Source organism: Perognathus longimembris, chromosome 10 (genome assembly GCF_023159225.1).
Source record: "Perognathus longimembris pacificus isolate PPM17 chromosome 10, ASM2315922v1, whole genome shotgun sequence".
Classification (NCBI taxonomy): domain Eukaryota; kingdom Metazoa; phylum Chordata; class Mammalia; order Rodentia; family Heteromyidae; genus Perognathus; species Perognathus longimembris.
In genome coordinates this window covers 35499009-35526376 of record NC_063170.1, presented here as the reverse complement: position 1 = coordinate 35526376, position 27368 = coordinate 35499009, and the positions used below count along the sequence as shown (strand labels likewise).

The window sequence follows — 27368 nt, the reverse complement described above, 5'->3', positions numbered from 1 at the left end:
CCACACAGCACCCTCTGCTGGAAAAGGATGTCTTTTTTCTTTTGCTTAAGTGGAAGGGATGTTTCCTAGTTAGATGTCTTTGGCCTTGATCAGTTGTGGGCCATCTCCTCCAGATTTAGTGATGAAACTCTCTCATGGGCTCTTCTTGCAGAGATGGCTGCATTAAACACCTGAAACGTGTTTCCTTCCACACTAGAAAGCAGATGCCCTCTAGGCCCCAGAGACGATTCTTAAACTTTGTGGGAAGAGCAGGCTCAGGGAAAAGAAGAGGTCTGATAATCATTCTGAAGATGTCTGAAGATATCTACTAACTAATTATCATTTGAGATTTTGGCTTCTCAGCTGAAATAGTTCATTCCACATTGGCAGGCAAGACTGGACCCTCCCATGTTCCCACAGGCTTCCATTTCTGGGATAGGTGGCCTGTGTGCAGAGGAGTGGCCCTGTGTCCACTAGGATTGAGACACAGGGCGGGAACTCACTAAAGGACTCCTCCCTGGAAAGCACATGGAAGAACTACATGAGCTGTTCTCATTGGTGGTTGCAAAGAGGAAACATTCCAAGATTGTCTTTGCAGAGTGGACCAAAGCACCAGAACTCGGCACAAGCCAGTGCTAACTGACCTGTGACTTTGGGCCACAAGGCCTCTTGGGAAATAAACACTTTTATGAGCTTATCATTCTCCCTGTCAGGTAAACTGCATAGTTGTCCAGGGTAGTTTTGCTTTAGAAAAAAATGATGCCCTGAATATTTAAAAGAGCTGCATTTTTCATCTTTTAACAGTGAAGGTAAAAAAGAAAAAAATTCTTTTTTTTTATTGATGTGTCATAAAATTCCTTTTGGAGGTATTTCTGCTGGTTCCCTTGCCAGTAACGGAATCTTAAATTTTCTAGAAGGGAAGCATGCAAGTTGTCTATAAAACTCTCTGTTGATTTCATGTGCTATGGTTGAGAATCCATGCTTCCATGTCTTGTGAATTTCTGATGCTTGATGTTACAGCATGTGAATGCCCCCCCATCCTCTCTGCTGCCTGTTCTTTGAGGTCCTTGTTTCTGTTTACATGTATGGCTTATCTGCAGCTGGGCTGAGGATTCCTAATGAGAGCTTTCTGTCCCACAGCCTGGCATTCCATCTTAACTGAGTCTGAAGGCTTCTTGGTCCTTAAGAAACTATTCATTTTGGTAAATCGTTTATTGAATAAGCACTCTGAATGTCTGAGCTCCTACTTAATCTCTTTCTTCCTGCATCCCTGCCCTTATGGTGCACCATGTTCTTCTGCCCTTTCTGTGCATTGCAGTAATGTATGTTACCAGCACATTTTATTCCTCTTCCTACAGCCCTCATGGGCTAGCATCTCTGTCTTTCCCTCATTACCCGTGGGGCTCTCCTTGGTGCCTTTGTTATACATGAACAAATTACCATGGGCCTGTCCTTGATGGTACTTGTTACTCTGACATGCAGCTATTGAGAGCTATCTCTCTACACTAGTATATAAATTCTGTGGGATATAATAAGGTCACCTGGTCAAGTTCAGTATGTATGTAGCCTTTGATGGATTCTTAATAAACATTTGTTGAGGATAAAATGTAGTTCAGTGCTTAGCATGAGACATTGAATTTGATCCCAACACCATAAATAAATACATACATATGTAAATATAGCATATACATGTATATATGTATGTGCATACATTTGGTGACTCAGTGAATGGATATGGTGAATCAGTACCAAGCAAGGATATTGAGATAAAAGGTATTCCATTGGAAAAGGAAGAAGAATCTATGGTAGGAAAACATTAAGAGGTTATCATAATGAGATGTTACTTCACATAGAACAGATGTAATTAGCCGAATGCACTGGCCCCATTCTGTTCTGAGGAAGGAATTGGGATTTTATCTCTGATGCTAGCTGAGGTCTCATTCTGTCTCAGTAAAGCTCAGCACCTCTGCCTGGTTCATCAAGCTGTTCCTCCAACTCCAGGCCTTTCTTTTTATTATTATTATTATTATTATCATCATATTTTCTCTTCTCAGAGTAAATTTCTGCTTGGGGTCCAGGAAGTGGTTCCTCATTTATTTCCTTGTCACTTTGTCCATGATAATGCTGAAATATGATTCATACTACAATTCAGGGCCAATAGCTCACATTTGTAACCCTGGTTACTCAGGAGGCTAAGAACAGGGGATTGGGGCCCAAAGACAGCCCAAGCAGGAAAGTCTTTGAGATTCTTATCTCCAATTTGCCACCAAAAAGCCAGAAGTGGTTCAAGTGATAGAGTGTCACTCTTAAGCAAGAAAATGCTAAAGGACAGTGCACAGGCCCTGAATTAAGGCCCCTGGTACCAGCACCAAAACAACAACAAAAGATTTTACACCACATTTTGTGTCCTTCCTAAGCTGTTGTGACTACTGAGCTACTATGTTCCCTCTGCCCTTATGCTGACCTTTACTGTTCTCTTTTCCTGTTCCTCTTCCTTGCTACTCATGAGTGTACCCCTGAGAATAGAAGACATCGAGTGTAAATGAGTCTGATTGGTAGATTTACTGGGCTTCTTAGTAAAAGGGTTGATTCCAGGATAGTGCAAAAGATGCACAAGATATACCTGGAGCATCTTGCTCCCTGCGACAGCAAAAGCTGCTAACTGCTAGGAGATACCTAGGAAGCAACCCTGACCAGAAGAGCTTCCCATTGGCTAAACACAGGACAAAGCCTCAAAGCAGAAACCCCAGCAGAGCAAAGCCTAGGGCTGACAGTAAAACTTGATGCAGGAGAAACAAGTTCATGTCACCACAAAAGGGAGAGGTTCAGAAACCACTCATTGGTCATTGGGCCAATCTTTATTGTAAGAATAAAGAATAAATAGCATACATCCAATTTTTCTCTATGTGATAGATAACTGACTAGTGCAAGAAGTGAAGTTTTGTTCTAGGAAAAAATTACCTAATGATGAGATGTGATATAATTAAGATATTAGTATATCACAGTCCCTATTGAATTAATGAATTTTTACTTTAAGTAATAGAGGGTACCCCCATCACAGACAGACCACCAGATACTTGGTGAATGAAGTAAAAACCAAGTATATAAATAAGCATGCACTCAAACTGGAATCTGATTGAGACACTTAATACAACCATCAATTTACTAAATAGATGGAACTAAAATGATGCCTCAGGAATGCAGTCAGTAAATGGAGATTTTGAAATGCCCCTCATGACCAACTTGATGCCAATACAAATTTGTAAGAAAACTAATAGAGAGGGGAACACTAGAGCAAGAGACCCAAGAGACCTCTCAGCCAATCACAATGTATAGACCTCCTTAGGACCCTGATTGAAACCATGTGACTGACTTGAAGTGAAATGTGTACTTTGGTTTTGTCTTTGATGACTTTTCTCTCAGAGACTCATATTATATTAAATATTTTACAGATAAAACAGTACCATGCTTGATGATATTCTTTAAAATAATCTAGATGAGGTGTACTGTATTTGTTATCTATTGTTGTAAAACATCCTTAAATTTAATTCTTAAAATAGTTACCATATATGAGTTCATATGGTTTCAGGTCAAGAGTCTGTGAATATTTTCATTGGCTTGTTCTGGCTTAATTCTATGAGGTTGCATTCAGTATCGTGGCTAGATCTACAATTTTCTGAAGATGGACTAGAATAGAAAATTCATGTGTAAATTCATTCATGTGAAAACTATCAGGAGATTTGGTCTTCCTGATAGTTGTTGGTTGGGACCTTCATAGTGCTCTCTCCAACAAAGTAGTTTGTCCTAGAGTAATGTCTAGCAGAGATCATAAGAGTTACCAGGATGGAAGTCCTAGAGGTACAGCCTAACCTTACAAGTAGCATGCTGTACTCTCTTTGACCAAGAGACCTGCCATAGTGCAATGTGAGAAGACTCTCGGCAAGCATTTAAATAGCAGGAAAAGTCACTGTCCTCAAGGGAAGTGGAAGAAGATAATGGTAGGGTCTCAGTAAAACAAACTTTGTCATGAATTGATTTTCTAATTATAATTTTTATTTTAAAAAAGAAAGTTTACCTTTTAGAGACAAATGAAATTTCAGCCATTTATTAGTTGTAATGTGACTGTGTCCTTGTTTATGAAAGGAGGATTGCAAAAGTGCCTGTCTTATCCCTTAGGATTAGGGTAGTGCTTGAAGAAGATACAGCTCATGACAGCTTAAAGCAAAGGCCAGTGTACAGAGAACTACTAAATATTAGTTAGTGGCAATATTATGTTCTTTATTTTTTGGCCTTAGATACTCTCTTTCTAGTAATCCTCAAACCATTCTAGTACCACCTGTTTTCTGGAAAATCTTTCTTTACTGTGTTAACTATTTACTTTGCCAGGCAGAAACTTCTTCTTTTTTTTTTTTTTTTTTTTGGCCAGTCCTGGGGCTTGGACTCAGGGACTGAGCACTGTCCCTGGCTTCTTTTTGCTCAAGGCTAGCACTCTGCCACTTGAGCCACAGCACCGCTTCTGGCCGTTTTCTGTATATGTGGTGCTGGGGAATACAACCTAGGGCCTCGTGTATCCAAGGCAGGCACTCTTGCCACCAGGCTATATCCCCAGCCCCCAGAAACTTCTTAACCTGATATAATTTCATTTGTCAGTTCTTTAAATTTCTGAGCCCCTGGGATTTTACTCAGAAAGTTCTTGCATGTGTAGAGAAGTTCTAATGCTTCCTTTACTTCTTCCTGTAGTAGTTTATTGTTTCAGGTCTTATACTGAGGTTGTTGATTCATTTTGAATTGACAAATTAGCATAGGGTAACAGACTTCAAACTCTACTACAGAACTTTTTGTAATGAAAACAGGTTGATTCTTGCACAAAACAGGCCCAAGGAACAATGGAACAGAATAAAAGATCCAGAAGTAAACCCACAGACCTACAGTCCATCTAATATTTAATAAGGAGACAAAAACATAGGATGAGAAAAAAGACAGCCTATTCAACAAATGATATTGGGAAAACTAGATATCTACATATGGAAAACTAAAACTAGATCCCTGTCACCCTGTACTAATACTATTTATTTCTTAACCTTTCCTCTTATTATGTGCCTCTCTCCACTATGGCCTGCTACATAGGAAAGTACTTGCTCAGCGTAGAGGCTTAAATGTGGATCATGGCTTTGCTTTTCTGGCCTGCACAAGCCATGTTTCTCTGAAAATGTGGACTGTTCCAATAAAGAGCTTCTGCTAAATTGAATGTATTCATATGCCTGGAAACTTCTCTCTCTGCTTCTCCATGGAATCTTTCTGTCCATAGAAAACCAATTTGCTGAAGTTTAAGTGAGACTTCCCCTCATTACTGCTACTACATTAGGCCTGAAAAGTGCCATGACCCAGGCTTAGACAAACCCAAAGCCCCAGTGTCTGGTTCTACATTGACTCATCCCCAGATACATAGCCTCTGATGGTCAATAAGAATGTTTCTGTGACTTTATGGTCATAATATGGCTGATATTCATCTTATGTGGAGTTGCCAGATTTAGCAAAACAAACAAAGCATGGGTAACTTTGAATTTTAGATAAACAGTCAATTTGGAGTATGTTGTTTATTGTTTATCTGGGATTTAAAGTTAATTGGTTATTCTGTAAGAACTCTTTCAAATGGGCTGGCTAAACTAGGAGAATGTGAAACTGGTGATGTGGGCAGCTGTGTGGGCTAAAGCCTGTTGGCAGAGAAAAACTTGTTTGTGGAGTTGGAGTCTTTTGTTATTCATTTTTAGAATTGAAATTTTGGTCCTAAAAAGGGCTCAAAACAAAGTGCCAGAAGGTATTTCAAGCCATGGGTGTCTAACAATTCTTTGTGTTTACTGAACACTTATTAAGTGCTAATTCTGTAGTAAGCACTTGGCCTCAATTACTTCATTAAATCCATAGTAACTCTAGAGGGTACACACAAGAAATTATTGACCCAACCATAGGAGTTATAACAGTAATGCACTACAAAGGTGTTTATAATCCTGAAAACTTTAATTTTCATCATTCAGGGACGAGTCAAGTGTTGATATACCCTTACAAAGTATAGTGCCCTACGGAGCAGTGCTTATTCACAGACTTCAATGCAGATGGAAGAAATGGAGACAATTAAGTTTAATACTCATATATAATTAAGTTTGGCAAAATGTAGTGATCATCATAACAAGCATGTTTTAATTGAATATGTTTTATAAAACTACACAGAGCTTCCAAATGATCAAATTGAAAAGGTTTTAATTTAATTGTCTCTTAGGGGTCACATGGCCTTGCCAAGCTGCCCCAGAAATGAATTCTGCCACCATGGAACTGGCAGACACGACTCTCTCTCTCTCTGTGTCTCACTGTCCGCCAGCCTTCCATGTGGGGTCACAGCTTCGAGTTTGTGTGGGGACGGCTGGCCACATGATTGTGAGGTGAGCATCATGTCTGCTTTGCATTCTCTCCCGGACACCAACTGTAAACAAACATTTCTTCAGAGTTGAGGCATCCACAAAACTTGGCACCATGTTTGGAATAAAAAAAGCTGGCTTCTGTCTGCTCTTGCACACCCACCACAGCCGATGAAAACCTTCTTCTTCCAACAAACACATTTGAATCCAATCAAGGTCCTCATAAAGTTTATGAAGACTAAACTCAGACCTTCAGATATGTCAGAACAATGTGAAGAGTGGGGCCTGTTCTTTATATATCCCCCACCTCACTGTTCTATGACACAAAACAGGTGCTGCTCTCAGCTTTGACCTTCCTTTCCTCTTGGAGCTTCCTCTTGGACCCCATCTTGCTCCTGGCATAGCAGTAAGCACAGCCGTCTAAGCAGTTGCTTGGAGATGTGGACTGCTTTATTGGAAGGTGCAGTTCCACTTCAGATACTTCCTAGTTGAAGAGAATTTATAATTCTGAGCTCACCACCATCATTGTACATAGCATAATTCGTGATTTTGCCATGGAAAGGAAGATTGTGCTAATCTATATACCTGATATGAAATAGCATGCATTGTTCTCATCCAGGAGTTATAGTTTGTCTCTCATTTGGTGCTAGCATCAACTGCTGCAACTCAGATACTTGCATATGTTACAGACAGTGGAAAGAGAACTGTGAATGGTTCAGGCACACTTCTATCCCTATCTGAGCTTTCTCCCCCAAATTGCAAACAGCTGGGCTTCCTCTTTCCTACCAGTATTTTTTGAGCCCTTCTATTTTCATCCTTGACAAACATCACCTTCCCATTTTACCCACTGGGATAAAATAGCAATATGATTTACTGGAGGCTTGGTTCTGAGGCAGTCCTGTCTCAGGATGTGTCTTTGCTATTGTGAAATGTACTGATTGCCCTTCCTATATCTCTTTGGCATTTGCCCAGAAAAGGCTATAAAATTCATCCAGGGTATTTCTCAAACTGAAAGGGAGCATGGGTAAATCATCCAGGATTAGGGTTGTGGTTGTATGTGGGGGTATGTGTTATCAGCAGTGACTTCATTAGGATAAGAAGTCCACATTTACATTACACAGTCTTATGACATAGCATCTGTGTCTGGAGACATGTGGGCACGATGTGGGTCTCTGACAGATGGACTTTTGAGGTTAGGTTTGGGCCACAGAGCTCACTGATGAGTTTGCCATCAGAATGAGACCAATACCTGTTTGTCTATTCTGCCTCACTTGAATGAAGAAAGGCAGATCCATTAGGAGAAAGGAATGAAAACTGGAAATCCTTCTGCTTAGAGTGCCTGAACTTTAGTTTATTTTAAAACTGTGTTCCTGGAGCCACTTAAAGGTAATCTACTAGAGTCAAGAACCTTTGAGGAATACATGCCTTGGTAACCATGAGAAGTCTTTGCTCCAGGACATTGTGAGTGCTATGTATGAATGAGACAGTGATGACAGCAGGAACCCATGGCATATGCATGTCCATTGATGAAACATGCTCTATAGTTCTATTGGACTTCACCTAACAAATCACAGCTTACCAATGATTAAATTCCTAAAGCATTTAACTAAGCATTGAACCCAAGGTCTTTCTGAACCCAATGCTCTGGGTCACTATGGAAGGAACCATACTCAAGAGAAGCATTCTTTTTTTTTTTTGGCCAGTCCTGGGGCTTGGACTCAGGGCCTGAACACTGTCCCTGGCTTCTTTTTGCTCAAGGCTAGCACTCTGCCACTTGAGCCACAGCGCCACTTCTGGCCATTTTCTGTATATGTGGTGCTGGGGAATTGAACCCAGGGAGGGCCTCATGTATACGAGGCAAGCACTCTTGCCACTAGGCCATATCCCCAGCCCCTAGAAGCATTCTTGATGCAATTACCATTTTACTCAGTAGCCTAAAGAAAGTAGTCTGCTGCATGCTGTGCTTTATCAGGGCATGGGGAGCCATACCCTGTGTGTGTAGTGGGTTCCTATGGCACAGGGGTCCAGACATGAGTCATGACATTCTGTAACCCACCCTGCTGTAATTACTGTACTATCTTGGGCAGATTATTTCATTAAATTGAGCTGCTGCATAATGTAAAGTAGGAGGATAATCATATATTTCTTTTGAGGGTGGTAGGAAGATCAAGTGAGATAATGTATAGAAAGTGCATGGTACATAGTGTCCTTCTGCCAGGGATGGTCATTATTAGATGACTTGGGAGGTAGTTACTGAGACTGTCACATGGCTAAGTTGTTACACCAACTTTGGTCCACAGAGAATGAATATGAGATTCAGGTTTGTAGAACTCAAGTGAGCTGATAAGTAGGCATAGCTCCTGGCCTACCTGTGAAAATACTGTCAATCTCAGGTCCCTGTAGGTTCTCTGGGGATAAAGAATTATTTTGTCTTTTGCTATCTACTTTTCATTTGAATAACCTGTGCTTTTTTGGAGGATGTAAAGAATTATAATTACAGGGACAGGGAGACACAGGAGAGCTATTGTCACAGACATTTATCAGGATGTTCCAACCAAATCTAATGCCGGTGCAGGAAGAGGCTGCTGCAGAAGGACCCTCTACTGGCTGGGATGTAGTGACTGTTAAACAGAGATAAGCAAGCTTGGAGGCATCCGCTGGCATCAGGGCACAGGAAGCTGTGACACAGGCAGGTCTATCTCCCCAGGCATTGAGCTGTACTAATTGTTTTGGAAGCAAGGCCTTTTCCTGGGCAGTAGCATGTACTGAATGAGTTGCCTGAAGCAAAGAGAAAACAAAACAAAAAAAAACTTCCCTTCCCCTTTATTGATGTTTAATAATAAAATGGAACTCTGACCATTCCTAATAAATAGTTTGTTTTAACGTAGAAAAATAAGGAAAACTATAGACCTTCTGGTCCAACATTGTTGAGCAGCAGCCTTCCCACTGGTCTTTGTTCTTTGGTAGCTAAGCTCCTGGGCTTCTGAGGACCATTGGACTTTGGGGTTAGTGAAATTAGTCACATTTCTATCCTTTTAATACAACCTAGATCTTGAAGGGCAAAGTAAGTTATTTCCCAAATAGGTAATAAGGTTGAAAACTAGAAATCCAGCACAGATGTTTAAAGTATAGAGCTTTCTATATATACTACAAAGTTTTTGTGTTTTTTTCCATGCAAGGTTTGAATCCAGAGCCTTAAACTTCTGAGACAGGTGCTCTACCACTGCACCAAGATTCTAGCTCTTTTTTCACTGATGAGTTTTAAGACAGGGTCTCATTTCCTTTCTAGAAGTATGTCTAGACCTCGATCCACCTATTTCAGGGTTCCTATACTTGCTGGAATGACCTGCACAAAGCACCTCATCCAGCTTCTCTCCATTGAAATAGAATCTCTCAGTCTTTTCTGCCTGTGCTGGTCTCCTAATTTTAGCCTCCTGTGTAACTTACATGTGTGCCACTGAGCCAGTGGGTTGAAACAGGGTCTTATAAACCTTTCTGTCTGAGTTGGCCTCAAATTGTAGTTCTCCCATTTTCAGCTTCCCACATTGTTATGATGACAAACTTGAGCCACTGATGCCTGAGTTAAGTATTTCAAATGCTGACAATCATCTCTCCTTTCCTCCCTTTTACCTTTCTCTTCCTTTCTTTGTGCAGAGGCCTTGAATTTGTTTTTAACGAGCTTGGATATATGCTTACATGGTACAACAATGTATGTAGATAAGGTGCTCAAAGGCAGTGATATGGGTCGAGAGGAGAGCTAGATAGTATGGGAATGGGTTAGCAGCAAGGTAACCTTACCTTGGCAGAGCGCTAGTCCCCTCCAAATCATCTTTGCCTCAGACCATACTTGGCTCAGGCCTTCACTGGGGCTCTCAGTCCTGCATGTGTGCACAGGGAGATAGCCTCACTTTCTCAATCAGTCCTGCAGGTGTGCACAGGTAGATAGCCTCATTTTCTCAGTCTTGCATGTGTGCACAGATAGATAGCCTCATTTTCTCAATGATGACAGCTCAGTGCACTTCAGTGTGGCTTTCCTTTCCTTCTAAGAGTGACAGAAGACAATCTTTCCTTTCAGTGACTGTGAAATGAAGATGCCCCATGCTTTCCTTTTACTGTTCTCTCAGATTTCTCCTTTTGCTTGCCCAGAGGGAAATCGGGGCTCAGAGAAGGGAAATGTCTTATCTAAGTTTAAGGAAAAAGCAGAATGGGAATTGGAACAAACTCTTGCTTGCTTCTCTGAGGTGTCTTGTCCCACAATGGCTCAGGGAGTTTGTGTGCCCATCACAGGGCAAATCTGAAGCCAGGAAACTAAAGCCATCTGCTTCGGGGACTTACCTGCTAAATGGTGTGACCAGGATTAGAACTCAGTTTCTTGAGGCCTACTTCATTTTTTTCCCTGTCTTTCAGAATCAATAGGTTCTGTATATCAGTTACTTATTTCTGTAATAATAATTGTATGACATGAAATATAGAAATTTCTGAATTAAAAAGAAAAGCTGCAAGTGACGCTGTGGTTCAAGAGGTAGAATGCCAGCCTTGAGCAAAAAGAAGCCAGGGACAGTGCTCAGGCCCTGAGTCCAAGCCAAGCCCCAGGACTGGCAAAAGAAAGAAATTTCTGAATTTTAAAGTGATCATAATAGGGAGCAGGAAAAGAGAAATCTGAAGCGAGGAGGGAGATACATGGCATTCATCCAGGCACTTTCATTTTTCTTCCAGACACTAGCCTTCAGGTTGATCAGCACAATCACAAATTATTTCTTTCCCTGCACCAAAATAATGACTAGTAAGCCCATAAGGACCAAGAGCCTGCTTTGCAAAAAGTTTCTTACACTGTCTGACCGAGGCCATGGGGAACAGTACAACACAGTGAAGGAAGTAAGCACACGGGGCTGGTGAGGTGGAGTCACACCACAAGGGTGGCTTTCCCAGAGCATCATCTCAGCTGTCAGGATTTTGGTGATGATAGTAGTAATCATAGGAATCCTTTCAGTTTAGAGGTCTAGATCACTAAAACTGGTTAAACAACAAATGCAGTGATTCAGTTACTCGAATAAAGAGCATGATCTGATGGCCCCTCTGCTCTTTTTGGCTATTATCTTTATCCAAGTGTGAGATATTCCTGTGCAGTGGCACCTGGTACCCAGGCTAACTCCTGAGCTATCAGCAGTACTCCTGGAAGGGGAGTCCCTTCTCATGTCCCCACAGAAGTCAAGGGACTGGGCAATGTCCTACATAATTATAGCCAGGGAGACAGAATCCACACATCAGGCACAGGCCTGACAAATGGACCCATGACTTGATCTGGGAGTGTGAAAGAGATGGAAATCCAATCCAAACCATACAAGTCATGAGGTAGTAGTAGAGAAGGAAAACAAGAAGATGAGGAATAGCTGTTGGACAGGAAAAAATTACATATATCCACTTGGCTCTGGCCCTTGCCCTTCCTCCGATTCATCATTAGTCAGTGAGCATGTCTGCTGGAATAACTAGCCTGAGACTTGAATTTTTAAGTTAGCAGTGTGAGAACTTGGAGCAATGTTCTAGCATCTGTATTGCTCAGTAGAGTAACTGCTAGTTACATGTTGTTAATGAGCACCTGAAAGGTGGCTAGTGCTATTGAGAAACAAAATTTGTAATGTTTAAGATGAAATGTAAATAGCTGTAGGTGGCTCCTGGCTATTGTATTGGATAGAAAAACTCTTCCGGGAAAGCACATCATGGAAAATAGTTGCCTAGAAGGCCTAGTTTTATGTAAAAGAGTCAATCAGAGAGTTAACTGCAGCCTGAAACCTAAGGCAGTTGTTTTGGTTTGAGTTAAGGGTAGGACTGAAGGGAGCTTGGACATGAAGGAGAAAAGAAAATCAAACAAACACTATTTTCCATAAATCAGAAGCCAACTTGAGGGACTATTTTTCCACCTAATATTTGGACCAGATTTGTGGCAGGAAGTAAACACATTAACTGGTCTTGTTATAAAAGAAAATTATGAGGAACTCCATGACATATTGTTCCACTTGACTCAAAGTGTCCAACAATAATTGGCCATTGCCTAAATCGGCACATGACACAGCTACACATGGATTTAAAGAAAAATTAAATGGGGTTGCTATGTTGTTAAAAAATATTGTGTAAACTTTTGTGAGTAAGCACAATTAATGGTAGTTGATGGAGGTGATATCAGATGAAGAGAACAGGCTGTAAAGCAGAGCCTTGGTTACAGTGATGTGGACCTGGAGTGAATTAAGGACCAGCCTCTTGGAAAGCTGTATGATGGACAGACAGCTCATCATGTGCTATGCTCCATGTGGGATGTCACATTACTGTCTCCGAGGCTGGGCTTGTGTAGAAAGGAGCCAGAGGGGTTTGAGGGTGTTCCCAAAGAGGCTCATTCCCTTTTCATCTGTTCCTTAAAGTTTGTTTACATTTTTATCCTGTCTTGCTTTCTTTACAGTCTTCATTTTGATGCTGATATCTACTCTTTGTCCTTGCTCTCCAGAGACATCTACTAAACATGTCCTATATATATATAGCTGTTTGGTAGACCTGGAAGAACTTCATCTTTACTCCATCTTAAGAACATTATAGTGTCAAGCAGAGGCAGAGTTGTAATTAGACAGTGGCACTTGGACTGCTAAGTGCACAGTGGATCTGAGTGTGGGTGGCAGCATGGAGTCACACAGAACACATTTTAAGATAGTCTCAGAGGCAAGTGGCCAGGGAAGGTCTTCTGGGCCATGGAGGGTGTGATAGCCTCATTGAGACCCCAGAAGAAAGGGGACCTAGTGTGACAGGGGCTGGGTTTATGGGTTTTACATGGAGGAGGAGCATTTCAGTGGCTTAGCATGGTCAGGAGTAGGAGAGGAGGGGAGGAAAGCAAGAGTTTCAGGAAGAGTTTTGGGAAGGAGAGAAGGAAAATGAGATGAATTAAGTGTTTTGACCAGATTAACTTTTTTTCCTAAGCTGTAGCCAAAGCTAAAAAGATGGATATTAGAGGTAAATTTTATGTTGAAGGAATGTATTTCTTATATATAAGAATGTATAATAAATGTTATATAAGGAAATATATTTCCTTTTATATAGAAGGAAGGATTAAATGCTGGCTGTTGGGGGCTGTCATTGGTGTTTCAGCATCATGTGCCAGTCCACTTCAAGGCTGGCTTTTCACACAACAGCATGGACACTAATGGATTTTCTGCCTTGTCATTTCAGCACTTCAGGGAGCATCTCGACAAACTTTTTGCTAAAGGAATTGGAATGCTGGATATATCTCTGAACGAGGCCTTCAACATTCTCAGTGATGTAAGATCCTCTATGCTTTGCCTTTCTTGTCCTTAAGAGAGTAGATGGGACTTTTGGAATTACCTGTCAGTGATACTGTCCATCCTGTCTATCTTGAGTGTCAAGAGATAAATGGGAGAACCAGTGAGAATTTCCCAGGCAACAGTGCGGGGTGACTGTTGTTATTTTTGCTGATGTACCAGCATGAAGTGGGTGAGTCACTCACTCAGCAGCCCACAGTTTGGACACTGGGAGTAATTAGTCTGACTCTTAGCCTTTGATTTTTTCTAGCTCTTTCATCCTTTTTCTTTTCTTTTTTCTATCATTGGACTTGAACCGAGGGTCTTACATGTGAGAGGTAAATGCTTTACCACTGAGATACATCTCCAGACCAGACAGATATTTTCATACTCATCTACATTGTCCTCTCAAGTTGAGGGTTGGCTCTAATTTCTAGGGTCTCTTTTATCAGTGACATGGATTAACACAAAGGAAGCCATTCAGCTTAGTCATGAGCTTGTGTCATGAGTACAGAGGAACAAAGAAAAATCAGGAAAGAAGGTATTGAACTCAGCTTCCTCAATATAAACATAAGGCTGTTGGTTACAGGTGATTAATGTTTATGTTAGGTTTCATGATTTGGACAGCACATCTCTGCTAACAGTGCATGATAGTTTAGGGCTAGGCTTCTCCATTAAATTCTAGTTTGAACCTCAGCAGATCTCTTTCCTGTGGGCATGCAGCACTGAATCTCAGCAGAAATTTTCCAATAGTAATATTGAGAAGACTGTGACATTTTGAAATTTTTATCTCAACAACCTGGTGACATGCTGGGCGCTGGTATCTCATGACTGTAATCCTACCTACTTAGAAGGCTAAGATCTGAACATTGTGGTTCAAAGCCAGCCCAGGCAGGAAAAAGCCATGAAACTCTTATCTACAATAAACTACCAAAAAAGCAGAAGTGGAGCTGTGTCTCAAGTGGTAGATTGCTAGCCTTCAGCTATAAAAAGGAAGCTCAGAGACAGCACCAGGCCTAGGACCAGCACAAAAATAAACAACAACAACAAAATCATACACACACTCACACATACAAACAAAACCTAGTGGCTGCAGTAGGAATAAATAACTCTCAACTAGAGAATCCTTGAATCCTTTATGGAAAGCAAATTTGTACTGTAAGTTCCTGTTGCCCCATCTTCTGGCCTCGGTGAGGAGGAGAGAAAGTGAGATGTTTAAGTGATTGTCTACAACTTGTTGTTTGAGGAAATTATTCTTAATCACCACCTAATTATTCTCCTCTGTAAAATGGGGATAGAAATAGACTGGCCTCACAAATCATGAAACCTAGTATCAAATGAAAACACAGGGTCTTGTATTCTCTGGTTGTTAAAAGTTTTAAGAAAGGCACAGCAGAAAGTTATTCTAAGTGTGGATCCTTTTTGGGTGGGGCCCTGTGGCGCTGTGTCCTTCCCATGTGGTGAGGCTGTCCTGGGAGATCCTTCCTCATGACTTTGTGATTTCAGCCTAATGAAGCGGTAGCAGACTCCTTTCAGCAGTGTTGGGCAGGTGGAAGAGCCTCTCACATGACTCCTAAAACACTGAGAAGTTTCAGCTCTCATGGGCTCTAGATAGCTCCACTCTGAGGCTTTGGCCTTACTCCTTGCCCAGGTGCTCAGAAACGTCTGCTTCCTTCCCTCGTCCACTCTGTTTTTCCTTGTCATGCTAAGTCCCAATGACTATTGATCAAGCATGACCTCTAATATAGGAGCCATGGGAAAGTTGGGAAGCCACATTCTTCCTCTTGAGATTTGCAAAGCAACCAGATCATAGTAAAGGTCTTGAGAAATCCCATAAGAAACAGAACCTTTCAAAAATGTTTATTCTGTGCTGGCCCAGCCATGTGTTATATCATTTCATAAACTCAGCATTCAGGTCCAGGAGAAGTCACAGGTCACAGAACATATTTTTGTGTACAACATCCCTGTAGCCTCCAGATATTAGGTTCACATTACCACGGAGACCACATAGACTGAGAGAAACCACCAACATGGATGGATTTGTTGTTGTTGAGTCCTGTGAGGGAAGTGTTTGTGAGTGGGACACTTACTCTTGCCCTGTCTTCACATGTAAAATCTGTGTCTTTGGGGCAGTCATCAGTCTAGGACAGCAGGACACCAAAACACTAATAAAGGTTACTAAATGTCCCTGCTTGAGATAAGTTGACTGTCAGTACCATACTTTTCTGAGTGTACATTTCATCCAGAGAGAAATATTTCCATCCTATCTCTTGCCATTTGGCTTTGAAGTATCTAGATTTTTTGACAGACAGTAATATTGGTTAATCCCCTATGAAAATGAAGCTTTATCTAGTTTCCACTTCATCAATATGACTTTAAATGACATAATTCTCTTCCTGTGTACTATGTCTGTTTTGGCAACCCAACAAGAAACAATATAAGCTGTTTCCAAATGTGTGTTCAGGCACACACACAGATACCACAGAAACACCTCCTGTCACACATACATCATGCACATAAACACACACTCCACAGATATAGCCCTCTAACACACACCACATGTATACCACACAGACATCACACATGCACACCGCACCCCATAGATACATCCCTCTGCCACACACCACATGTATACCACACACACATCACACATGCACACAGCACCCCTAGATACATCCCTCTGCCACACCACATGTATGCCATACACATGTCACACTTGCACACACAGCAGATACAGTCTTCACCACACGTATCACATACACATACTATATACATACACACCACACATATTCACTCTATACACACACACACACGCACACACACACACACACAAAGAGAGAGAGAACTAAGATTGTGGTTGTCACCAGCTTAGATTGAGTTTAGAATGGCTCATAGGTTATGATAATTAGAGTTTTATTTTGCCTTACAATTACTTATATTTTAGTTTTGGTATTTTCTCAGATGCCTTAAAGACTGCAGTTGTTGAGACCAATGGCTTTGAAAGGAGCAATCACATAGACTTCTAAGCCCCCTCTAGCTATTGATCTTCACTGCATTCATTAGATGCTGTAAGAACACAGAGCCAGTTTGCTACAGTAGTTAGCATCTACCTTGTCATGTGACAACTGCAATTATCTCTTTTGGCAATGAATGTGATCTTTGCAGTGATTACCTTTAAAAATTTTTCTTAGCCAATTAAATAAAATTCGGTGACATTTCAAAGACTGTTAATCACAACCAAATGCTCTAAATGTCAGGATGCATTGAAAATTTCACTGCTAACTGATGAATCACTGAGCTAATTGTAGTTCATCATCAGGCCCTTGTCATTGTTATTATTATGGAAAACACTTTCATCACTCTCGCTATTCAATAAAAAAGTTCTAGACAAATATGAAGAGAAGAGATATTACTCATCAAAGCATTTGAATTTAATTGCATTCTTCAGAATCCTTCAAATACAGATTGCAGCAGAGAATACCCAAGGCCCAGCCAGAAGGGAAAGTAATCTTTTCAAGTAAATAGCTCCTGGCAGCTCCATGTAGTCTACGTTATTCAAATCTCTTCATTTCTCTCTTTCTTTTCTTTTGTTTGGGAAAGCTTTTCTATGATGTTTTAAAATCAGTTGCAATAACAACCCATCCAAGGACATCCTCATTTTCCTTCCTCTGAAGCCTCCGTGAGCTGAAGCATATATTCTTATTTTGCAACTTGCTGTAGATTTTTTTCAGTGTGGTAAAGGCTGTGGGCATTCAGCCTCCCAAACAACCTGTTGAAATGACCAAGATATAATGCTATTTTGGTTACTTACTGTAAGAGAAAAGCATTAGACACCTTAGTAGCATCTCAGAGTAGAAAAGACAAAGAATCGGATATTTATTGCAGCTGCAATCTGATAGGAGGCGAATCTCTCAATATGGAGGGGATGGAGGAGGATTGATCAGGATCCAGTAAGACCTAATATTACAGTTGAATTGGTGGTCAGTTAATTGAACACATTAAACACAGTCCTGCTTGGTGCTGAAATGTCTCCTCTTCCCTTCAGATAGTCCAGTATCATTTTCTCAGTGCAGGTCTCCCTGACTGGTTTCTCTAAAATGGACTCTTTCCTGTTTCCCATCTTTGCTTTCTCTTTCTTTCTCCCTTAGCATCATCAGCATTAGACTGGCAATATAATTTACATATTTACCTTGTTTTTGTCTGCCTTCCCAAAGAGAATACAAAGCTGCTAAAGGAAACAGATGTGTGTATGTTTTAACCCCAGCATTATCTGGGCACTTCAGCAAATAAACTTTACAGATTGTAATAGAGGGAGGTTTTATGTTTTTTTTTAAACACTGACAATTAGAAGACTGTTTCTCGTGCCTTGTTGGTAACAGTGGGGTTGTTAGAGGAATTGGTGTTACTTTGGGTTGCATCATTAGTAGCATACATTAAGGGAATTTTTACTTCAGACCCAAAGGTAGAGACACACTGATCTGGTAGCTGTATTTGCTCACTGAAGATAGTACTCATAAATCCTGGGAGATATGAAAACAGTTGTATAACTGGAAGATAAGGTTTAGGGATTTGAATAGCAGCAAATATAGTCTTGGAAATTTAGCATGCAACACACACCAGAAAATATACTTAATACACAAAAAGAGAGCTTAGCATTTTAATGTGAACTTTCTTTGTTGTTGTTTACTTCATTATTTAAAACATCCATACAGACTAGGTTCATTCAGATTTTGAAAGAGATGTCGCTGCCTTACATAATGTGCCCCAAAGGTCCTTATGCCAACTCAGGATTTATTTTCAGAAACAAAGTTCATGCTCACTGGTAGGAGAACTTAGGCATTCAGCTCCCATTTGTCAGGACACATGTGGCAGCCCACTCAGAAAAGCTTGTCTGGTGGGTTCTGTTTAGTGGTGCCAATGAGCTCTTGAATCTAGAAACTTGCTAAGCCCAGACCATATGTCCCTGAGGTCTTGTGAATACATAGGTCTCTGATGTTGATTTTTATTTTGCATTTATTTCTTTGCACAGTTCAACCACACGGGACAAGGAAGCATTTGCAGCCAGGCCATCATGCTGATCACTGACGGAGCAGTGGACACCTATGACACCATCTTTGCAAAATACAACTGGCCTGACCGAAAGGTGAGTTGATTCTGACACCATCTATGCAGTGGAGTCATTGGACAGCCTTTATCATGACCTTCAGATCTCCTCAGATAAGTGTCTTTGGCAGACTTAATCTTATAATGACCTATGGTTTTCCTGCCTTGTGTTTTTTGATTGACCAAAATTGAATACTTTGGCTTTTGTTGTTTTCAAAATGAAACTGTTTTGGAGAGAAAAAAACCCATAAAGACATGTTTAATGCATTCTGTGAAAAGATCCATTGTCAAAATACTTCATCCATATTGAGCATAACTTCTCTTCATTTTTGTTTGCCTTTGAGCCAGAGCTGCTCTGTGGGCCCTGAATCTCAAGAAGGGTGAAGTCAACCACTGTGTCCTTAACAGCCATCTTCTTCTACTTTTATCTGTAGTTCTCCATGGACTATCTAGAACATTCTGTTCCTCAGTCCTGTCCCCACATTTATCAAAACTTGCCTGTTCTCTCTTATACTCCTTTGGTTTCCAAGTGGACATTACTTTTATTTTATAAACCCATACACTAAGTTATTTGTGACTAATGTTAATATTTTAAAATGCTCTAATTCAAAGATTTCTCAAGATGTTAGCCAGTCTGAAGTCATTGGGAAGATTAAAATTATGGATCCTAGACTGTATACCACATCTATAACATCTCTGTGGATGTAGCCCTATAATGCATGTTTGCGAAAAGATCCACACAATAGCACAGGCCAGTGTGTTGGTAATTGTGGTCACTGTCTCTTGCAAGTGGTGGAATTTTAGCAAGGAAAGAGGTGAGATGGGATTTCAGTGAGCATTGTCCTGTTCCATTGCCAAAGGTGTTCCCCTGACAGCCCTCTAGATACATAAGATCGTCCAAACCCAGTCCTTTCTCCTTTGTCTAGATTGTATGTTTAATTTCTGGGCACTGAACAAACAGTGCATATGTGTCCTAAGAAACAAGACAGATGTGAAGGGCGCCCTTACCATATCCATATTTTCCCATGTGGGAAAATGAGATAGGAAAAAGATGTTGTTCCATGTTCCCTTCATCATTCTAAAATTACACATGTCTGCTGACACAGGGCATCACCCTCTAAGGGTGCTGATGATTAAAGTTATATACACCTTGTACAGCATGGTTCCCAAATAGATGGGAGATATTTTTCCTTTAAAACTTACCAGCAGTAAATTGGTGATCATTTCCAGGGACAAGTGGAAGCCATAGTTAATTGAAGGGAGAAGGTCCCACTTGTACCTCTATAATACAGGGCTCAGTGTCAGGCAAGGGGTGGTTCAAAACCTGAATGCAAGCTGGGTGCCAGTGACTCACATCTGTAATCCTAGATACTCAGGAGGTTGAGAGCTGAGGATCATTGTTTGAAGTCAGCTGGGCAGGAAAGTCCATGAAATTCTTTTCTCCAATTAACCACCACAAAAACAGAAGTGGAACTGTGGCTCAAAATAGTAGAGTGCTAGTCTTGAGTGAAAAAGCTCAGGGATTGCACCCAGACCCTGAGTTCAAGACCCATGACCAATAAACAACATTAACAACTCAATGCATGGTGTGCTTAGGACCACTTGGTTTTTTTGAAAAAAGTTAAAACACACACACACACACAAAGTCATGGTCCTTTTAATCATAGCAAATGTGTTCTCACCTGCATCTTAGGTGTTGTATTTCATGAATCATTCCTATTTGATGATGCTGTGTCAATAGCAGCCTCCTAGGAATATTGTTATTGAAATATTCTGCCACTACTAGTAGAAAGAGATATGGGATGATGAATGCAAAGTTCCAAACCTTCAGATAAAATTTAAATATTAGTTTGCCTTGACAAAGGAAAAATATTGATTTTATACCAGATGTATTCTTAGATTAATTGAATCAGGTCTTATTTATAAAGTATCATCAAGCAGCAGTAGAAGATCTTTTGAGAACATTTTTATTAGAAACCAATACTAGTTACCTTCCCTTCTGTCTCATTCTATAGAGCTCTACAACATTTGGATAAATATACTGTGTCCTTTTTTTTATGGACTTCTTCATGAGGGTGCAGGTAATAAATTTGCATAAAACCCAATTCTGATTTAGCACTGAGATAAAGAGAGATGATATGGAATGTCTAAGCAGTCATCATTCTCCATTATTTTGAACATTAGCTCTTTAGTACAGGGTTGCATCTATCATGTTGAAATTGGCAATCTTTAAGATTGCCAAAATAGGAAATGGGCTCAGGAAAGAGCAAGATGGTCCTAAGAGTGGAACATAATTCTTGTAAAACCGTGGTTCTCAAACTTGGACAAGTGCAGCATTGCTTAGAGGGCTTGTTCCCATATAGCAGGTTGGCCCACTCCAGAGCTTCTGACCGAGTGGTGTGTGTGGATCTGAACGTGTATGTTCCTAGAAGTCCCTAGGTAAAGTAGATGCTGTTGTGGGGCCCACACATGAGAAACACTGCCGTAGAAGCAGAGCAAGACATAAGGTTTGGTTCTACATGGGCTTTGCCAATCCTTTCCTTTTTTTTTTTTTTTAACCATTGAAAGGATTTTTTTCCTGGGACTATCTAGCATGCAGATGTTTATTTCTTGACTCATACTCTATTTCATAAACTTATTTTCTGTCCAACATTTACAAAGCTAGAGATAGTATATAACATTTTGATTCTTTTGTGTGGGTGAAGGGGAGCTGGGCCTTGAACTTTCCTTCAGGGTTTTCACTCACTGAGGCTGATGCTGTAACACTTGAGGCACACCTCTAGTTCTAGTTTATTTGCTGGTTAATAGAAGATAAGAATCTCTCAGATTTGTGTGTCCCAGCTGACTCTGAACCCTGATCCGTAGATCTCAGCCTCCTGAATAACTTGAATTATAGATGTAAGCCACTGGTGCCTAAGTTTTAGTTTTGCATAATGGGCACACCTGCCACTTTAAGGCCACTGTTCCCTGTATCAGCAAGGGCCTGAAAAAATCTGCCCTCTTAGACAGCACATGTTCTCTGTGCTTCTGATCCTCACACATCATTGCTCTCAGTCTACACCTCTCTGTGCCTTACCTGTATAGATTGGTATGGAATCTTGAGAGGGGCAGCTCCATACGGTTCCTTAGGCAGAGCTTGTGGTTCCCAGCACCAGGGATTTCCCCACTCCTCTTAGATTTGTCCTGGGCCTTCTTTTCTAGCCAGAAGCCATCATTATCCTTGCCTGAACCCTGAATTCTAGACTCCCTAAAAATTGTCTTAAGGGATGCATAGCTTCATGTCCAGTACTTTAACTGGTTCTGAGCCTGTTCTTTAGCTTCATTGTGTACTGAGTCTATAAACACAGGTTTCCTATTCTGAGCAATTGCATGTCCCTACACTACGAACTGGCTCTGCTGAGAAGTGTGTCTCCTCCTCAGGTACAGCAGATTGGACTTCTGTGCAGAGGGGCAGTCAGTTCCAAGAAAGGGAAAGAAAGAAGTGAGGCATCAGTACCAGGGAACACCTACATGAGTGCCATTCTTCAAAGTGACCTAGCACCTAACCAGTGCCTTGCACAAAGCAACTGTTTATAAGACATTTTAGAGTAAGCTGGAAAGAGGGATTCATTACTGCTAATGTAGCCATGAGTCCATCAAGGCAGAGTTGTGATTGCCTTCACAATGTGTCCCTTGCCAATAGTTTATTCCTAAGAGCTGAAGTAAGGACCTCTTTATTTATTTATAGGAAGCCATTTACTTTTGCTTAATATTCATTGGTTAGTGGCTTAACAGTAGCTCTTGTACATTTAAAATAAAATATGAACTCTTTAACACAAAAGGTGCTCACCTTGTGATTTGTGAAGAACTAAGCTGTCCCTGTTTAAATTAGGAAAAGTGCTAGGCCTGCTATCAGCTACTCTCTCTTCTAACTCAAAAATGAAGTCATGAAATTATTTACCATTATTCATTACCCTCTCCCATGTATGCATGATAGACAATCACTGGCTGGATAAACAGGTGAAAGATTAGTTAATGATGTAATGAAGAGACTGGTAAAAGATGGTCCATGGGCCTAATGTGATAGAAACGACTTGCACATTTTTAAATGGAAAAAAAATTTGGAGAATATTTCATGACCCAAAATAATTACGTAAAGTTCACATTTCAATGTGTTATTTTAACACAGGAATACACATTGGTTTTCATCTTGTCTGTAGTTAATGCAGGGTTTACTGATAGAGACTGACTAGTCTGCAAAGCCAGAAGTAATTTACAATCTGGATCTTTGAGAATACCTTTACAAACTCCCAATCTAAAGAGGTCTTTAAAGAAGAAAGTAGAGCAACTAGTGTGTTGTTACAGGTCATTGAGACGTCCTCAGGATTTCATGTTTCATCGTGGTGCCACAGAAGATAGCAGTGGTGAGATCTGCCTCCCTTGCAGTGCTTCTTTTCTACTTGAATGAATTGTATGAGCCACAGAGTAAATGGTAGAGGGAGGGAGAGGGAGGCTTGATGGTAAGCATTTCTCTTCATACTGTGGAATTGCTTCCCTAAATGCTTAGTGACCCTTGCACTTTTCCACAATGAGTCTTGAGCCAGAACCCAAGGCCCAGGATGCAGGATCTTTAGAAATGTAATACATGGTGTTCCTTGATCTCGGTTTGGGTGGTGCCATGAGCACATGGCAGAGGTCACAGCTTTCAGGTCACTGGAGTGGCAGAGGGGACACCCTGGAGAGAATCAGTTTTCCTCTTTGCACAGAACTAGGAAACTAGAGATTTCCATCATTAGTTACAAAGGCCAGGAAAAAAAAAAAAAAAAAGCACCAGACTGAGTTTATTCACTAACAACAGAAATTTGCGTTCTGGTGTTTCTAGAGGCTGGAAATAAGAGCTTGGAGAGACAGCATGTTTTGTTGAAGGTCTGTTTCCATTTTATAGGCTGCTGATTTCTCACATGGTAGAGAGAAGAATGGGGAAGCAAACTCTCCCATGACACTTATAAGACTCTTATAAGGTCACTAAAATCCCATCGGTGAGAATTCTTCCTTCTGACTACATCTAATCCTGTCACCTCCCAAAGGCCCAAATCACTGTCACACTATGATTTCAACATATGAATTCTGGGGAGTTCATTATACTCCCTGAATACAAATAAGGTGGAATCTCTCTAATCCCTGTTACTGTGGGGCAGGATAAACCTCCTCATGAGTTGGTGAACTTTGTTTTCATTTGTGTTACTCAGTAGGTGTTAAGATTTGTCCCGTAACTGTCAAGTAATAGATCACATATTAAACTTGCTCCTACTGCCCTTAGGATGGGGACACACTGCCTGGGTGAGCCTGATAGATCATGACTACTTGTTGCAATTCATCTTTCCTGTGTCTCTGTGATGAACAATAGTCATGGTACTAGAATGCTCTCTCTATATTTCCTCAAGTCTCCTTCAATAAATAATGCATTAACCTTATCTCTTGTACCTCAACGTATAAAACAGAACTGATGGCTGATTCTATTGAAATCTAAGTATCAAGTGTAACTATAAATGTTTTGTGAGCATTGACTTCTCATAGAAACCATGGGAGATGGGAATATTATTATTCCCTTTTCATTGAAAAGAAAACTGAGGCACCAAGACATTTCATATGTGATTCAGGTTCCACAATGAATATTTGGTCAAATTGATCAAGGCAGACAAATAACGAGCCTGCCTGATCCTTAACCTCAGTGTAGGCATCTTGAGGGTAAAGCAAAAATAAAATAAGTTAGAGGAAGAGCTGGCATATTGTGCACATCATCATCAGGACAACACATTTACTTCCTTAGCCTTCCTGCCCTCAAGGCAGAAGAATCTGCAAAATGACAGGGATTTTGTGATCGCAGAACCTACCAGAGCTGTACACCCAGAACAAGAGGAGAACAAATTATTTAGAGTCATGCCAAGGCCATCTGGGTTTGATTAAATGACTTTCCATTTTTAAAGGATGGAGGAACTTCAAAAGTAACTGATATTTTAGTCATATGTACTGTGTTTTATTATCCTTAATCTCAAGAACAACAGGGAGAATGAGCCCAGAAATCCTTCACAGATATGCCCAAGGATAGGATCCTTAGAAAATTTGGGGGGCCTGGTGTGGACTATAAGGCTAAGGATATGGGACAAAGCAACTCTTGGTGTGGGAATAAAGAAATTGTTTTGATAGAAAGGTTTATGGCACTTTAAAAAGGACATGACTTTGCAGCACTGCTAGAAACCTTACTGGAAATCCTTGCGCTCTGAGCTGGTATCTGCAAGAGGGGATGCAGGGAGTTTGCCCTAAGCAGACCTTCTTCTGTTGGCATAATCTGCAAGACAAATCCTCTCAAGACCACCTAGTCTCAGTTACCTTCAAGGTGCCACAATGCTGCCCCTTGGGCCTCTGGAATGGTTTTGCAAAGCTCAGGCATCCATCCTGGGGAGTTAAGTATCCAAATAGGGTCAGGGTTTATCCTTTGAAGAATGTATCTAATCCTTCAATAATCTTGAACAATTGGAAAGTGTTTTTGTGTTCTTTCTTTTTGCTTTTTTCCTTAAACAATATTATTCTCCATGATTTTCAAATACCTTTTCAGAGCATTTTCTTTGCCTTCCTTTGAGCAGACAGAATATAGAGGGATTTGCCCAAGACAATGGGCAGTGTGGGAAGAAGTCTATACTATGTCTGTAGGGGTCTCAAAATACTCGACCCATACACCCTCAACATTGGCTGTGTCATTCTTCATCTCACAGAACCTAATTAATATAGAAGCTGGAGGATAGTGGGAGTTATTGGCAGAGGAAATAGTGGGAAGAGAATAGTTACTGGGACATTCATTTCAACAACATGTATTTAGTGGGGGCACACTGTGTCCCAGGTCATTATACAAGAGCCTGGGGGTATGAGATTGATGTGATACCTCCAAAGAAACCGCAGAGGGGAATACTAGATCACAAGTAACAAAGAAAGGGAAAGACCTGTTTATTAGAAAAAATGATACATCTTCTAAACAACATAATATGTGTTGGAGACAGACAGTGGAGCAGTGGTCTCTGTAAGGGGAAAATGGGTCAGGAAAAGGAACCACTTGGGGGAAGGCTGGCTGGATCAGTGGGGGATATCATCTCTGTAATAAAGTAAGGAACTGGTATCCTTGCTTAACCAAAGGTAGTGGGTACCACAAGAAGCTGTGGACAGCTCAAAACAATACTTGAAACAATTATATCCCCAATTAGAGCCAGACATTTACCAGTTATTTGGACATAGAGAGCTGAACATTAAGAACTGCTAACCAGAAATGGACAAAATTGGAAACAAAGACTAAGGCCAAGTATGTAACTTGGGGCTTAATCCTCCTCCTCATCAATTTCAGGGAATTGGGAAGATGGGTCTAGGTGGGAGACTTGCTTCCCGTGCATCTCCTATTTGCTGCTGTTTCACTTCAGGGCTTCGTTGAGTTGGTACTTCTCTCTCCTCCTCTTCTCTTCCTTAGGTCCACTCACTTCCTTTCTGATATTTTCCAGTTCACTCTCTTTAATCTTTAAAATTACCATTAGTGCTAAACAAAAAAAAGGATTTCAATTTAACAAGTCAATTTAAGAGTACAACACATCTTGATCACTCTTTCCATCATCCCCTCCCCTCCTCCCCTCCCCTCAACCTGGTTCCATATTCTTCTATGTATGTTGAGTATTGTGACTATATTTACTCACCATTCCTCTTTCCATTTGTCTGCCTCTCTCCTCTTAATTCCCGCTCCCTCAGACAAGAAATGTTGCAGTTTTCTGGTATTCTCTACTCACTCATTCTCCCTGACTGAAGTGACATTCTGTTCTGAAAGTTTTGGGTGAGTTTGTGTTATTGCTGCATTTTCTCAAGGGCGATAAATCCTAAATCTGTCTTAGAAAATGCACTGGAACATTTATTTCTCGTGGTCAGTCAAGGATGTGACAGGAAACGCATTTTCTGTCACTGTGGTGAGAGCTCATGCAGGCCTTTCTTACAGCTAAAGGCAAAGTCGAAATGGTTTGTTGTCTCCCACTTTATTTTTAATTACTTCTGGTGGTATTAGACAGAGAGTGACTACAGCAAGAAGAACATGACAAGACACATTAGATACAAGGCCCACTGATGCATGGTTGCTGCCAGCCAATGAAATATCAGTTCAAGTCCACAGCCCCAGACAGCTGCTCAGCATCTTGTTCCCTTTCCCCCCTATTTCTCTTCCTGACCTTGGTCTCCATCTCAGAACCTTGTCTTCAGAAAGTGGGAGGCAAAGGGCAGGGGAGTATGCATTCCCAGTAGGTGAATCCCACCATTTTTTTGGCAAATGATTGCTCAGGTAGCTGCTGTTCAGGCTGGCCTCTCCAACTCCCAGTGCTAGGAAAGGAGTCCAGCACTCCACTTGCTTGATCTCATGGCTGAATGCTTAGCTCCTTGTTTTGGGCAGCATACTGATTGCTACTCTCATTGTACATGTGAGAGAACTTGCCACAGAACAGGCATGGGACCAGGAGTTACTGAATCTTTGCCAACCCTGTCAAACTCTGTCCGCATGCTTTATCCTCACGCCGTG

At 40.9% G+C, this 27368-nt stretch overlaps 1 protein-coding gene across 1 annotated transcript in view; it reads left to right on the top strand.

Moving 5' to 3' along the window:
- Cacna2d3 (calcium voltage-gated channel auxiliary subunit alpha2delta 3) overlaps positions 1–27368 on the top strand; it is a 929381-nt gene that overhangs the window by 482287 nt on the left and 419726 nt on the right. The window contains exons 10-11 of the mRNA XM_048355814.1: positions 13602–13691; positions 18720–18833. Coding sequence (XP_048211771.1) covers positions 13602–13691; positions 18720–18833 — 204 coding nt within the window. The remainder of the gene's footprint in view (positions 1–13601; positions 13692–18719; positions 18834–27368) is intronic.